The sequence below is a fragment of the Tamandua tetradactyla genome, chromosome 14 (assembly GCF_023851605.1).
Source record: "Tamandua tetradactyla isolate mTamTet1 chromosome 14, mTamTet1.pri, whole genome shotgun sequence".
In the NCBI taxonomy this organism is placed as follows: domain Eukaryota; kingdom Metazoa; phylum Chordata; class Mammalia; order Pilosa; family Myrmecophagidae; genus Tamandua; species Tamandua tetradactyla.
In genome coordinates, this window is record NC_135340.1 from 62,478,721 (window position 1) to 62,494,967 (window position 16,247).

Sequence of the window (16,247 nt, forward strand, 5' to 3'; positions counted from 1 at the left end):
CTTACCAATTTTGCTCTATAATTGTGTAAAATGGCTTTGTATCTTCCTAGATAAGCATTCATTCATTTTTTCTTTGCTTCAAATTTGCACGATATGAGTTTTATTTTACTAGTTTAAATTTAGAAATCTAATATCAAATATTCAACTTTATCCTTTAACAATGTACATACTCCTGAAAAAACTTACATTCTATAAAACCATGCACTAAAAATAACTGGCAAGATTTAGAGGAAAATTAGTGATGGGGAGAAACCAATGAAAAAGCAACGCAATTTCACAGTCAACGCACTATAAAAGTAGTAACAAGCCAGATGAAAATGTTAGCACAGTTAGAAATACAAGTTAGATGTACATATCAAAATATATATATATATATACACATACAACTTCACAAACTTTTTTAATTAAGAAAAATGACATAAAATGTATAAGGAATGGTTGCATTTTGAAATCAAGGGCAACTATTCCAAGATCAATAAGAACTGTGCAATGCACATTTTCAAGACTGACATGTGGCCAAACTGAATCAAGAGAACGAACAGGCATTGTGTACAAGTGTTCTCGTCCACAGTTTACTGTATTCAGTGGACTTAGAGTTCAACTACTTTTACTCAGTAGTCAAAACACTAATGTACCAGGAAAAAATTTTGTATGAATCCACAGTCTATTGATATTGTTATTTGCCAATACATATGAAATGATTCGCATCACTGAAATATACATTGAAGCAGAATACACTATTTTGGTTTCTTTGTTTCTTTAGCCCTAGCAAAATAATTTAAGCCATTTACTATAAATTATATTGTGGTTATGGTCCATATATTCGTGGAGATTTTGCCAAAGGTATCCTATCATATTCATTAGATTCAACAGTATATTTGAGGGCTTGAAGTATACTTTAAATGAAACAATTTAGGGCTTATAGATAGTAAAATTAAAACAAATTAAATGGAACTTCATTTAAATAGATCACTTTGAACTCAAACATTTAGGCATTTTTCCTTGTAGAAAAGTTTATCAGCAAAAAGATAACACCTCATTTTCAGTGGGACTCATCAGCTGGATCAGCATTAGATCATTATCTACACTGAAGTGTCATCATGCTCAGTTCACTTATGAGTCCACTCACTAAGATGATTTCTTCACTGTTGACAAAATCCCACACCATCATTTTCTAATCAAATCTAATCACCCTATTATTGTACGCTCTAATTTTATTTCAGCACTTTCAGAAGTGGCTGCTTTCTAGAAATCAGATAGGAAAATGACCTAGAGGAAGAACTCCAAAGGGGAAAAAAAACCCCAGAAAACTAATAAGGTAATAAAAGAGAACAGGACATTAAGCCAAGTTGTTGTATGCAGCCCCAATATAGGGACCAGGTTTTGCTCATCTTTGTACAGCACTGCAGTCCCTAGATCAACATCTGGCACATAGATGTTGAATGAAATTATGAGAAGTCGGGCAGAATTGTACAATCTTCTATTGTTGGCTCATTCCTACTGTCAGGGTGTATGCTGCTTAATCCCTCTATTATGTCCAATTTTCTCATCTCTCCTGTTATGACCTTCCTCCTCAGAACCTCTTCTCCTTATGCTTCTTTTTGTCTCTTCTTTTTCTTATGGATTTGGTTTTGAAAATTTTTTGGCTTTCTTTTTGGTCAGTGAAAACACTGACTTTATGGACACTAGCCAGTAACAACAGTATTTCTTTCCTTCTCAGTAATTATTCAATCAATCCTGGCATACAGAGACTCCATGAATGTATGGACTATTTCCGTGGTCAGTGCCTAGACCAGTACTTGATAGTAGAAGAAGCTCAGTAAATATTTGTTTTGAGTGCATGAATGAATTAATGAGCTATCTAAAGAGAGGAATCAGTATTTACATAGTTTCAGAGGTTTTCAAATTCAAGCATCAGCTTGAAATTTTTAAAGGCTCTGTGATGGTTAATTTCATGTGTCAAGTTGGCTAGGTTATGGTGCCCAGTTGTTTGATAAAGCAAGTACTGGTCTGATTATTATTATCAAAGGACTTCATGGATTTAAAGCATTAGTTGATTGAATTTATGGCTGATTACATCTACTATCAAAACCATGAGCAGTGACAGAAGTCTAGTCATTCATTTTTGAGCCTTTGAGTTGAAGGCTCAAAAGAGAGAACTGATATTTCAGTAGCCAGAAAGAAGAATTTCTATCTCAAACTTCAGCCATCCAGCTTCTCCCAGGAAATTCTTTGAAATCATCATCAGACTTCCCAGCTTGCGGCCTGCCCTACAGAATTCTAACTTGCCAATTCCCCCAAGCTTGTATGGGCCAAATTCTATGATAAATCTCTTAATATTTACATACACAAAAAAAACCTATATATGCAAAAAAACGCATATAGCTAAAAATAGCACTCAAAATAGGTAGAGATGTATTCTTTTAAATAAACAGCTGAATTTCTAATATAACTAGTTCTCTATTGTTGTCTAAAGGCAAATAAGGATTGAAATAGTCTAAAAATTGTCATACCAAACTAATTTGTATTTGTCTTTGATACGTATTTTTAATTTCAACCTTTGAAAGGTATGGTATCCAATGTTTGGGTAAACAACATTTCAAATAAAAGACACAATAACACTAAAGATTTTTTTTTGTATGATGCATGGCGGGTCACATTTCATTATTTTTCCATGTTAGTATCCCATTATTGCAACACCGTTTGTTGAACTTTTGTTTGTTTTTTGTTTTGTTTCGGTTTGGTTTTGCTTGTTTGTTTGTTTTTGGGGAAGCTCATAGACCGGGAATCAACCCAGTCTGCCCCCAATGGTAGGAAAGAATTCTACCACTGAACCACACTTGCACCGCTCCCCCCACCCCAAAAAAGATTTTTAACTCAAGGGGATAGATAAGCTTCAGCCAGATAACATATAGATTTCTCAGAAAAGTTGAAGGTAACATATTGTCCTAATAAGTTTAAGAAGTCAATCCTATATACAAAATTTGAGAAGAAGAAAGTCGCTTGGAATGAGGATGATGAGAACACGGCAATATTTTCCTCCGAGAAGAACCCTGAGTGAACTGGCTAAAGGACATTTTGCTTTCAGCTCTTTTGTGACACCATCATTCCAAGAGTATAATTAAAATGGGACTCTAATTCCTATAGTTATCATTTATTTTTATTTATTTATTTATTTTTCTTTCTTAAAAAATATGGAACACTTCACGAATTTGCATGTCGTTCTTGCACAGGGGCCATGCTAATCATCTCTGTATCATTCCAATTTTAGTATACGTGCTGCTGATGTGACCACTAGTTATCATTTAAGAAGGTAATTAACACTTCTCTCTGACACAAAAAGTCATAGTCATATAAGAGAATTTGAATTGAAAATTTCTTCTGCCAACTGAACATTTTAATATTTAGGAATAATAAATTATATATTTTTTCCACAGCTAATTAAGATTAATTTTTTTTGTATTTTAGTATCCCTTTTAAATAATTTATAAACTTTAAAATAATTTTATAAAACAACCATATACGATCACTCAATTGCTATTTTTTGGCCAAAAAGTAGAGAAATACATTTATTAATGATGTACTCCCTTTCTGATTTTATGAGGAAATTTATATGAGCATAAATATTAATGCAGATAATTAAAATAAAATATTATACTATTACATGAGAAAACAAAAATTACAATAGCCAAGGCAAGTGAGAAAAAACATAAATCATAAACTATTCACAAGTATGGGTTAACCACACGTACTTTTAAAAGCATTAATGTATTTCATCTCTTTATATATTTTTATAAAACTTGGGCAAGAGACTTCAACAGACTTCAGAAGTGTAGATATTCCAGGTTTTACCTGTAATTTACCTATTTGGCAATTCTTCACTTTTTTTTGGCAGTGAAGAATAAATTGTGTATAATCCCTTAACTTCTACAGTACTTTGCAGAACTTGCCATATTGTTTTGCAATGTATCTCCTCAAGGGCAGAGAGCAAATCTCATTTATCTTAGTATCCCAGCATCTAACAGAAGAAGTGGAGCATAATGAAATTTTAATCCATTATGCTTTCCTGAATGAGCCACTTCGCAGATTTTCATAACATCACCATCTGTCATATAGCTTGAGAAAGGTCAAGGTCATGTACCAATTAACACAAAGGAACCTAATTTATAGTCAAAGCTTTCCTTTGGCATCAAGTTGAAAGCATTAACTGGAAACACTTTATCAAATGATACAGATATGGATTAAAAAATAATGGAAAACCATACAGAACAACCTTCAAAATCTAAGCATATATGTAAGATATCAATGCCAGATCAACATTCACACAATGCTGTATGAAACAGTGAACCTAACCCACATCCTTAACTGAGTGGGAATTAGATTGGTAGCATGCAGTTTCTTAAAATCAACTTCCTCATCATTTAACATGGAACCATGATGAAAGTCATAAAACAACAAGCCAAGTTCCCCAACAATGGTAACAAATTCTTGGAGGAGGGCGCATATATCTGCAGTAGAATAATCATGTAATCTAGTTCTGCTGTTTTGAGCTGGGCTTTCAAAGAGAATGAATTGCAAATAATAATATTGAAATACAGAGTGCAGTAAGCTGGAGCATGTATCCAATGTCAAAAATCAAAATGAAATTAATCAAATTCTTAAACAGTTTATTAATACTGTACAAACAAAATGTTCATGTGTTTAACCCCTGAACTGATAGAGTACTCTTGCAACAGTCTTGAAAGAGAAATAGAACAACACATGGAAGAAAATATCCTTTCCTATATGCTATGAGTAACTACATTACCAGAAAACAGCATCTCTAGCACCTTGCTTCTTAAACTTGGTCCCAAGATTAGAATATCTGGGAGATTGTCAAAAAATGCAGAATCTGAGACCCAACCTACAGAATTAGAATCTGCGTTTTAGCAAAATCCCAGGGGATTTGTATGCATATTAATGTTCTTGTAGGGTTAAAAAAGATTCAATAAAACCATGGTTATGAAAATGTGGCTGGTAGGAAGATGGTTCTTCCACTGTCTTTCATAATGGGAAGTTAGTCCACCTATATCTTAGGATATTTGACATTTTTAAATAAAAAAGAGTGACTTTTTTTTTCTTTTCTTTTTTTGCATGGGCAGGCACCGGATATCGAACCCGAGTCTCCTGCATGGCAGAGAAATTTGCCACTGAGCCACTGTGGCCCACCCAGAGTGGCTTTTTTTTTCCAGTGTGGATTTGTATGAACTACCAATTATACCTTATTCATTTTTTGTAAAACTGTGACATTTTCTAAATTAATACTCTAAAGAAACAGAAACTTTGTCTTCACATTATTATGGAACTAAACCATACCTGTCGGTTACGTTTACATTATTGTCCTTGCAGCACTTTATTTTTTACATGATCAATGACCAATTATGCATCTACATTTTTCCCCGAAAGCTGAACAGTTCAACAATTTATAAGGTGAACACTTAAGTTTTGAGGGAATCTGCAGGTGTTTGTAACTTGTAGGTCGCGGATATAGTATCAAAGCAAGAACCGATTTGGAATATTATAAATGAGTTTGAAAAAATGACCAAACGCCTAAGTAGGGAGAGAAGAGGATTCTTGCTGTCGCTCTTGTTTGTTTTGCTTTGATTTCTATGGCGTTTAGATTTGGACACTACGTATTTAACATGTTTATAAAACGTGCCTCATAGCTACAAATGAGATTTACTAGAGCTTTCCTCGCTAAAACTTTCTTTCTTTCTTTCTTTCTTTCTTTTTTTTTTTTTTTTTTTTTTTGATGCATGGTCTGGGAATCGAACCCGGGTCTCCTGAATGAAAGGCAAGCATTCTACCTCTGAACCACCCATGCACCCTCCTCGCTAAGATTTTGGTGTCCCTTATTACGTATTTGGATGCGGGGTCTCGCCGCATACTGTTTCAGCACCACGGACAGCGTCTAAGCGGCTATTCCCAAGAAGGGGAGGGATTTCGGTTTGGGTTTGCGTGAGAAGGACGAGAGAAGAGCATAGGAGAAAAGAACTCCAAAGGACGCATCCAGTCTGCAGTTAAACAAATAGAGCTTTCACTCTTACCTTTCAACTATAGTTGGGGGAAAAAAATACACGTAGGAATTTAATGCAGTACTACTCTTAGGCTGAGTCTGCCGTTACCAAGCACAGCAAAATACCCGCGGCATAGCTAGGGTTGCAGCCAGGAGAAAAAAGCAAGGATTTTAGCGATAAATCATTTAAACTCCCACTGCCATAGGGAATCAAAATGGTAACGATCCCTTTTGTTAGCCTGCAGGGTGTGACAGCGAAAACAAGCTACTGTCTTTTTCCCCAGCCCCCTTTCTTTTTAGCAGAACTGAGATATAGAGAGCGCCTGTTGCTGCTGTGTTTGATTCTCATCCTCTCAGTTCCCATTTCCTCTCTTCTCTTACACTGTCAGACACTCTCACATTCACACACACGCGCAAACATTTACACACTGTCACACCGAAGAATTCCACGAACGTTTTCCTGCAAACACACGCGCACGCACACGTACTTCGCGGGCGCCCACGTCCTTTGTGTCTCACCAACATAGACATTTACACACGTAGGCCAAGAAAGCGCTAACCACCACGGTCCTGTGACTCCACGCAGGTTACCAGGACACGCTTTTACGTTGTTACTGAACGGATCAGCGGACACAGATAAGTCTGCTCGCTGGATTTCATCTCCATGGCAACAAGCATGGAAGGTGAGACATCTCTGCCTGCGAAGTAACTTTCTCCCTCTTGCCTCCGCATTTGCTGACAGGGTTCCAGGGCAGATCCAGACGAAAACTACGTCCTCATTATCTTGTATTTCTGAAGCAAGGGGCGGAGAAGAGGGCTGGAGGCAAATGGGAGGGGCTGCAGGTGTGGTCAGTGTAAATTCTAAATGGGAAGGAGCCCTAATGCTTCTGCTGATGCTGCTGATGCTAAAGAGGATTTGTGTGTGTGTGTGTGTGTGTGTGTGTGTGTGTGTGTGTGTGTGTGTGTGTGAGTGATCAGCTTGCTGATGCTTCTCCCCTAGTGTTTGGTAGGAAGTTTCCATGCTTCTTCAATTTAATATGTAAAAAGAGAACTGGAGATAAACAAGGAAGAATGATAATGATGGTCTAGGATTCTCCAGTGAGACATTTTGAGAATTTTCAGACCAGGTTTCCCAGTGCTTTGTCAGATACCTTGACGATCCATCCACAGATTCTGTTACGAGGGAAATTATATTAAGGTGGAAATCTGAAGGGTTTGGGGTGGATTCTAGCAGATAAGGTTTGAATCTCTGGGAAGTCCTGAAATGTATGCACATCATCATGATGAAGACATCTGGGTTTGTACTTCAATGTTTTCCTTTGATTCCAACATTATTCATTGTTATGATTAACTAGCTCTGTGCAGATGTGGCCTCAAGATTCCTTGTTTCCCTCTTTACTCTTCATAGGATTTAAAAACCTTGATATTTGGCATAGGGCATGTATGTGTTTGTATGGGGGGGTCATTATTTTTTTAAGCATGTGCTTTCTGATATGTCTCAATTCATGTAATGATTAATGCCATATCCTTAGCATTAGATAATATTATATCTAATGGCCAATATTAAAATACTTTTTATTCAGAACACCATATTCCACTGCAATAGGTGCTATTTCAGATATTATTTGTAATACCATTTAATAAATAAAAAAGAGAAAAAACCTGTTGATTAAAATAAAATAAAGGAGGGTCTATTTTTTTAAAATGAAACTTACTTTTCAATATTGGCTTCTACAATTGCGCATTGTTGTTCATACAAATTGAATAATTATTATGCCTCTCAAAAATGAATTTATATATCTCCTAATCAATACATTCATTTTGCAGAAAAAATAGACATTATGCACAATATTCATTATATGCAAGGTATATATCAAGTATAAAAGTACAGTTAACTTTCCAGGACCAATCACACTCCCTCTGCCCCCCCCTCAAAATACTGTTAACCTTCCTTGACAACTCACAATGGCATTATATGATTTGCACGACTGATTTTTTAAAAAAAATTATTGACTGCTAACTACGAAGCAACACAGTGAGATTTGGGCCTTTTGGCACCTAGAGGTATATGTTTAGCCCAATTCTATGACTCATCAAGACTTAGAAATCCCAGTGCCTGACAATCTCTGTGAAGAAAACCATATGCTTTCCAACTAATTGCTAATTTCTAGGGAACCTAAACATTTATTTTGGTGGCTATACCTTGACACAATATTTTATTGCTTGTAGTGATATTGTAAAATATATTTATATACTTCAAGCATAATTCATATAGATTTTGATATATTAAATGTGTAAGGCAAATTTGTACATTATGTATGGATTGCAATGCTTTTAATTTATAAATTTCAGCCTTTAGAAATTGAAAAAAATATATTAAAAAATGTGTAATGCTAATAATTTTAACCAATCGCTTGTAATTCTAACAGTTACCACCACCAAATCATATACACCACTCTTTTTTTGAAAATTCATTTCTCTATTTCTTTTCCCTCATTTTTTTCTCATATGGATTTATTTATTCATTGTTTTGTAACCACATGCTCTAAATTTCTCTCATACTTCTTTAATTTTTTTTATTTCTCAGAAAACAGGAGATTAAAATGATGTTTTCCCACTGAGGTAGGAATTAAAATGTCTGTTGCGTACAACCTGATGATTTTTTTTGTTTGTTTGTGCCCCCATTTCTTCCAGGGATTATAGAAACTGAAAATGTATCCTCCATCCAAAGTTGTCTAATAATTTTGTATACTTTATTAATTATGAAGATATTGGTGTTGTAATTGAAGGCTTCAATTTATTTTTCACAATATTTTTATATATTATGCTCTGTATTGATAGACAGGGACAAAGCACAGTGCACTTGGCAACATATTCTCAGAAATTTAGATTCAGTCTTGGAGTGAGACAAGTTGTTCATTTTACAAAGCAAGTGGAATGGAAGGGTTAGACAAGTATTTGAAAAATTTAGGCCAGAAAATACTGGTTTTTCAACAACTACATATGTGGCTTAAATTCCCAAGACCATTTATTTCCTGAATAAATTTGTTAAGCATTGCTAACTTTTTTTTTTTTAACTGTAGTGATGGGGCCAGACTTCTTTCAACCTTTGAATTTTACTCTTTAATTTTTTTCTCCTTGACCTGTATTTTGTTTTCATCTTGAGTATAAAGTAGAATTTTGAGATTAATATAAAAGTCTAAGTTCTTCCTTTTATGATACTAATAAACATCTGCTCTTTCCCAACTGAGTCATTCTTTTGTTAAAAATGGAAATTTTATTGTTCATTGAACCACAAATGAATCCTTTTTGTGGTGCATGCTCCAGGAATCGAACCCAAGTCTCCCACATGGAAGGTGAGTGTGGGCAGGCACCGGGAATTGAACCTGGGTCCTCGGGCATGGCAGGTAAGCACTCTTACCTGCTGAGCCACCATGGCCCACCCAAAAATACTGACAATATAGTCTTTTCCCTATTACTGAAAATAATTAGTCTGAGAATATCACCCTCCACCTTTAACTTTTCAGCAAGTATAACTTCTTTTCTGTAAAATTTCCTTTACCACCTGACTCCATTTTCTCATTAATCATCCACCCCCAAACTCCTTCAATTTAGTGTCCCTCCTGTGTATTCAATTAGAATTAGAATGATGATGAAAAAATTCTCAACGTCAAATCCAAAGCCTTTTATTTCTGTGCTTGGTTTCCAAGACCACTGAAGAATGTGATGTAGTTTACCAATGCCTACTTCTAAAAAATCCCAGCCTCTTTCTGTTGAGGTGCACACTTCCTATTTCAGTTTATTCTTGACCCTGATAACTCCATATACAACTCCACTAGTGAATTTTGTTTTCTCTTTGTAGTAGAGAAGTTTTCTCTTTGTAGTAGATAGATTCCCTGAGGCTCATTTCTGGGCTTTTCCCATCTCCTATTCTGGTTAACTTCAAATAGAACCTTAAAGGAATAACATTTTGCCCTCTGGGTCAACCCAGAACAAGTTGACCTAGTTTCCTACTTCAAAAATTTGAATGCAGCTGTTTGTCTCCCTTGGTCTTTGATTTCCTAAGCAAAACTCAATGATTCTTTCCTTCCCTAAATTTTGATCTGCAGATTCTTTTATATATGGGGCTCTTTCCATCTCAGACACATTCTTCTACACAAATTGTATTTGAAAATAATGCCCTTAAATTTGCTCACAACCAGCAATTTTATGCTGGAAAAATTCACTGAGATTAATACATCAAAATTTGTCTATTGAGTGTCTACTATGTGCCAGGCGTGAGCATCACATATTCAATAAACCTAGAACTAAATTCTAATTACTTTTTAAATCTATCCTGGGCTTGTTTTTTTTATTTGGGTAATAAAAGCACTATCTTTTTTTGGTAATAAAAACACTAGACTTACCCAGGCTTGAAATAATAAAATCACCTTTGATGCCTCCCTCTCTCCAAGGCCCAGAAATTCTATCAGTTGCCAAATCCTGTCACACCTTCTGCTACAAATGTCTCTCAAACCCACACTCTTTTCCACACTCCTATTCCCGAATCTAGGCCCTCTTTGCTCCTTAACTGGACCACTTCTTTCCCATGAAACTCCCTCCCTCGAGCCTGTATCTTCTTCATCAACAAGCCACTTGGCCTTTAGGAAGTTTCCCATTCTTTGGCAAATATATTTCAAATTCTTCACCTGAAAGTCAAGATATTTCAAACACTTTATCTTCAGCCTATGTCTCAGAGTTTTGTTTTCCATACCACCTTTTGCTTGGACCAAATTATTCACTGTCCTATGAATATATACGGCACTTTTCTGCCTTTGTATTTATTGTTTGATGTCTTCTTCTCCACATATCTAAATTCTTCCATTTTCCAAGACTCAGCTCAAATTCATTTCCTTAGAAGAATATCTTTCCTGGTCCCCAAATGATGAAATCTCTATTCCCTCTTTCTTTCACCAAGATATTGAAGACAATAATGTCATTCCCAAGGCTGTTTTGGGGCTCAAATAAAATAACATGTAAAGCAGTGTCTGGTGTACAGTGGATTTTAAATACAAGTTTATTTCCTCTTTCCTTGTTTGTTGACTTTGTAGATGCCTGCATTCTTTTATTATTGCTTTGCCTGGCTCTTCGCCTTTACAGGTTGGAATCTCTTGTAAAATGGTCCATGTCTAATTCAATTTTATAATTCCCAGCAAGCATAGAACATAATAGGTAATAAATTTGGGGGATGAGAGTATAGTGAGTATATATTACATTATTTGTGGCCTGAACAATGCATAATAATGGCGCTATTACATTCTATTATTTATACCCCATTCAATCTAAAACATCATTAGCTTTTCTCAGCAACTGCTTCATATTTTTGGCTCATATTAACTATTGATCCATTGCAACTTGCAAATTTATCTCATGCAAACTGCCAAATAAGGCCTCACCCATTTGGGATTGGTATATTCCCTCCCCGCATACCCAGTTTAATACAGGACTTGAGAAGCATCTATTAAAATTTTATGTTCTGATTTCAAACCAGAATTCTAGTCTGCCAGAATTGCCTTGAATCCTGATTCTGTTAGCCTACCATGTAATCTTCAGCCCAGCTTTGTGATAAATTTAATCATCATCACATTGTCTTCAATCTGGTTACTGTTGAAAAACACTGAAAAAGATTTGGATAAAGTTAGACATTTGTGGAACTACATTAGAGACCGCTCTCCATGATTACAGAGCCACATGTTTATTAGGGAAGTTCAGTGAACTATTAATAAAAATTCGAGGCATATCTCACCCATTTCCTCACAAGGCTCTCATGGGAAACTTTTCCAAAATGTTCCCCAAATTAATAAACAAGGCCTAGGTTATTCCTGTGGAATACTGTATTAGCAGTAAACTTTCAAAAAGGAAATGAAGTTGATACTACATCTTATTAAACTCATGTTGACTTTCAATGACTTCTCACATATTGGCCAATTACCTGTGAAATAATTAATTACGGATTTGAAACAAAGATTAATTATTAGTTACCAAAAGGATAATTGTTCACAATTCCCCCTTACTTTTTGAAAATTGAGATGCTTTTTCTGTCTACTTCCATACTTCTGGAAGTTTTCTCATGGTCAATAATTTCTCAAAGCTCTTGAATGTTTAGAAAATAGGCTCTTTAGGCTTCCTGACAGTATCTTATTTTTGGTCAGTTCTCATCATTTGCCCTAATTGGTTTCCATTCTCCCTTGTGCCAATAATAGGCAGCTAAAGAGTACTTATAAATTATTTGTAAAGTCATGAAATAACCATTTATCTATTCCTCCAAAGTAAGTATGAAAGAATGGTGACTTTCTTCATTGACTAACATTGATTCTGTATATTCATACTTGTTTATACCTCTACCCGATTCTTTTGGAGCATCTTACAATAATCATTTTAGCCAAGGGTAATTGGAACAGTCAAATAAAGAGAAAAGCAGGGGCAGGAGAAGGTATGATTATAGCAGAAATTTTAAGCTAATAAAAGTCACTGCAATTGAATATAAAACCAAAATATATGATGACCACATACCTTTCCTTAGACAATAAAAGGAAACTCACAAGGTTATTAGCAAGATCCACTTTCTCTGCATATGAATACTATGAAATACATGATTCTTTCTGGGAATATATCAAGCAACTTGATAGGAAAGAACAGAAACACTGAAAGTATTAATGAGTTATGGAATTGTCTATATTCAGGGCTGATTCTTGAAATCAAATTAATGTGCTCTTGTTGTTGTTTTAACTGAATGTGTTTCCATATTTTCTAGAAGTTATATTAGAATTTTAAAAATCAGAATTTTGTTTATCAAAAATTTTATTCTTCAAAAAATTTAATTAGCTCAATTCAAATATTTATTGAACACCAACAATGTTCCATGAACTGTGGTCACCACTTGAGAAGTAGTAATTTTTCCATTAAAAATAATGAGCAACTCATAATTCACATACTCTTGACAAGTCTAAGAACAAAAAATTATTGGTTTATGGTAGACATAAACGCAAGAAAATTAGAGATTTTGACAGAAAAAAAATCTGGTTAAGTACCAGTCTCATTAAATATTCAGCCCAGTCTCCTTTGTCTTTAACAAGACAAAAAGTACAAAGAGAACTCAAAGTTCAGAAGGATCACTCTGAACCACTTAAGTGATCCCAAATTTAGAAAAAAATTAAAGTATGTTTACTTTGACGTGCTTATAGGAAGAAAAATGATTTGGTGTTAAGACATTCAACAGAAGGGCTTCAAACAATATTTTTCCCTTTTAAAAAGAAAAAAGCCAAACAACCAGCATACTATACAATGTATTGAATATTCCAGCCACTTACGGTATGAAGATAGAGCTCTTTTGTAATCCAAATCATTATAAAATAAAATATTGGTTTGTATTAGTTGGTATATTACTTGGTGAATAGTTTTGAAAGCTACATGCTTATTCTTATTCATTACTCTCTTTTGCCACTCTTTATCTTTTATCCTTTGTTCTGTCTCAATTATTTTTTAAAAATAAAGTTCAAAAAGCCTCAAGGATCAGTCATTTTCATAAACATAATTCTTGAAAATTATCGGAAATAACAACAACAAAAGAAAATGCCAACAGTCTATCGTTCCCAGTTTTAGATGACAAGCGCTATTTGGCTGTGGGTCAGTAATCTTTCACTTTCACTCTATGGTAACTAAGATATCAAAGGAAATAAAACCAATTTACTTTTTGAACACTTTAGTTATAGTTTTAGAATCTCAATATATTAGAGGCTTTGGTATGGGAATCTGTTACAGTAGGGAATTTGTCCTGAAGCTGAATTTGTGCAGAAAACATGGTGTTTAACTTGGGTTTTATGTTTACTAAGGGTGTTCTGAAAGCTAATGGATGCAGTGGGGTATGGCTGATGACCCACAGCTATTGGCGATTGTTACATGGAAGTTGCTGTGTTGGGTTCATACATTATTATGCTATGTTGGGTAATTACATTAATTAATTTATGCAATTTTTAGAACACAGTTTCTCTTTTTAAGAAATTGATTTTTAGTGTATGGAGTGATAGTGGAGAAGAAAATACCAATACATAAGTATAAAAGTTAAGGGAGAGCAGTGTGATGGTGGCTCAGTGGGAGAATTCTTGCCTGCCATGCTGGAGATGGGTTCGATTCCCAGAGCCTGCCCAGGCTGAAAAAAAAAAATTCAATCTCAGACACACTCAATAATCTGGATAAATCACAAAAGATAAGAAAAAAATAAATAAATAAATAAATAAAGTTAAGGAACCTTTCAGGCGGGGGGCCCAGGTTCAATTCCCAAACCATGCACTACCCCTGACTGAGCAGTTGCAGTATTCCCTACTATAACCAGATTTCCATACCAAAGCCTCTAATATATTGAAATTCTAAAACTATAACTAAAGTGTTCAAAAAGTAAACTGGTTTTATTTCCTTTGATATCTTAATTACCATAGAGTGAAAGTGAAAGGTTACTGACCCACAGCCAAATAGCGCTTGTCATCTAAAACTGAGAAGGATAGACTGTTGGCATTTTTTGTTGTTGCTGTTATTTCCGATAATTTTCAAGAATTATATTTATGAAAATGACGGATCCTTGAGGCTTTTTGAACTTGTTAAAGTTAAAGGAGTGAAAAAGAAGGTAGACATATACCTGCTTTAAAGGCTCAGAGTATGCATCAGACAAAATAACTGTAGATAGACTTTGAAACATGGCCAGCTTGGCCAGCTCACACTCCATGCTTATTTAGGATATTGTCCACCCATGCAAAAATGAAGTGAAAATTAGATGGCAATTCAGATCAAAGAAGCAGTGACATAACCACTTAGCAACACATCAGGAGCTTGTGGGGTTATTCAAATATCCACCTCAATGCTTGACTTTTAGCATTTGAAGGCACAGTTTTACGTGTCCACAAAGACAATTTCATAATTCCTGCAGTAGAAGCAGCAACTCTGATGTTAATTTGATTTTGATTCATAACTGATGATGTTGTAAAGCATCTTTTGTGATTTAAGTCAAGAAAGTTTGAAAAATACCATATCTTAAAAAACAACTACGTACCGAGTACCATATATGGATGAAACTAAACTGAGTCAATTTTGTTCCTAGGCCAAGAGGTGGCTCCAAGAAGAATTCTGAAGACCATCAACGATGTGTCAGTGAATAATGAGTAATACCTACTGTGGCAACTCTTCGGCTAAAATGAGTGTCAACGAAGTATCAGCTTTTTCATTAACTCTGGAGCAAAAAACTGGCTTTGCTTTTGTGGGGATTTTGTGTATCTTCTTGGGACTTCTTATCATCAGATGCTTCAAAATCCTACTAGACCCATACAGTAGCATGCCTTCCTCTACATGGGAAGATGAAGTTGAAGAGTTTGATAAAGGGACTTTTGAATATGCACTGGCATAAGAGTTCCAGCTTTGTGGTTTTACCATGGGGGTACTGGTGGATGCCTCTGTAATTACCATGCATGTGCTTGAGGGAAGCTTATTTCATTCGCTGAATTCAATAAATGTCAGTGGGTAATCTATCTACCATTCTGTGTAAGTGATACCCTATTGTTGATATTCCTCAATTTCCTCTTTCCCCACATCAAGAAGTTTCAGGGGGGCTCCTAACGAATAGAGCACCGGGATTGGGATCTCTGTGCTCCAACCATTGTTTAAGCATCATTACTTATTATCCTCATCAGCAGTAGTAACAGAGGTTCTCACACCCTAAAAATCAATGTGACCAGTGTCAGTTATTCAACCTACTAGTCTTCATTCTCTTTCTTTGAAAAATGAAAAGATAGAATTATATGATTCTAGAACTCCTTCCAACTACAAAATTCTGACTCTATATGACAACTGAATGGAGTAATACAACAGGAGATAAATGAATACAGAAATATTTGTGTCATGAAGGGGACAGAACTGACAAACATATCATGAAGGAATAAGAATATCTAATATCTTCTGAGATTTGGCACTGAATTAGATGCTTCCCATTGATTATGTGATTTTATACCACCAATTCTTTGAGTCTAGGACTACTATCTCCATTTCATTATTATCTCCATTTTATAGATAAGGAACTAAAGCTGAGAAAGATTAAATAACTTCCCAAGGTCGCTAAGCTAGGGAGCAGTTATGTTAGGAACTGAACTTGTCAGTCTAACATCAGGAT

The 16,247-nt window shown here is 35.1% G+C and overlaps 1 protein-coding gene and 1 non-coding gene across 2 annotated transcripts; one reads left to right on the forward strand and one right to left on the reverse strand.

Moving 5' to 3' along the window:
• Nucleotides 1-3,188: 3,188 nt before the first annotated feature.
• On the reverse strand, nucleotides 3,189-3,295 carry LOC143656589 (U6 spliceosomal RNA). The gene has a single exon (XR_013162507.1). It is a non-coding gene; the product is annotated as a U6 spliceosomal RNA (small nuclear RNA).
• Nucleotides 3,296-6,334: 3,039 nt separating this feature from the next.
• CTXN2 (cortexin 2) lies at nucleotides 6,335-15,605 on the forward strand. The gene is made up of 2 exons (XM_077126637.1): nucleotides 6,335-6,738; nucleotides 15,186-15,605. Exon 2 carries the CDS (start codon nucleotides 15,243-15,245, stop codon nucleotides 15,486-15,488), a length of 246 nt encoding a protein of 81 aa, XP_076982752.1. The 5' UTR covers nucleotides 6,335-6,738; nucleotides 15,186-15,242; the 3' UTR covers nucleotides 15,489-15,605.
• The last annotated feature ends 642 nt before the right edge of the window (nucleotides 15,606-16,247 follow it).

Excerpts from the sequence above, each read along its gene's own strand:
- CTXN2 (XM_077126637.1), top strand. The coding sequence starts at position 15,243 with ATGAGTAATACCTACTGTGGCAACTCTTCGGCTAAAATGAGTGTCAAC.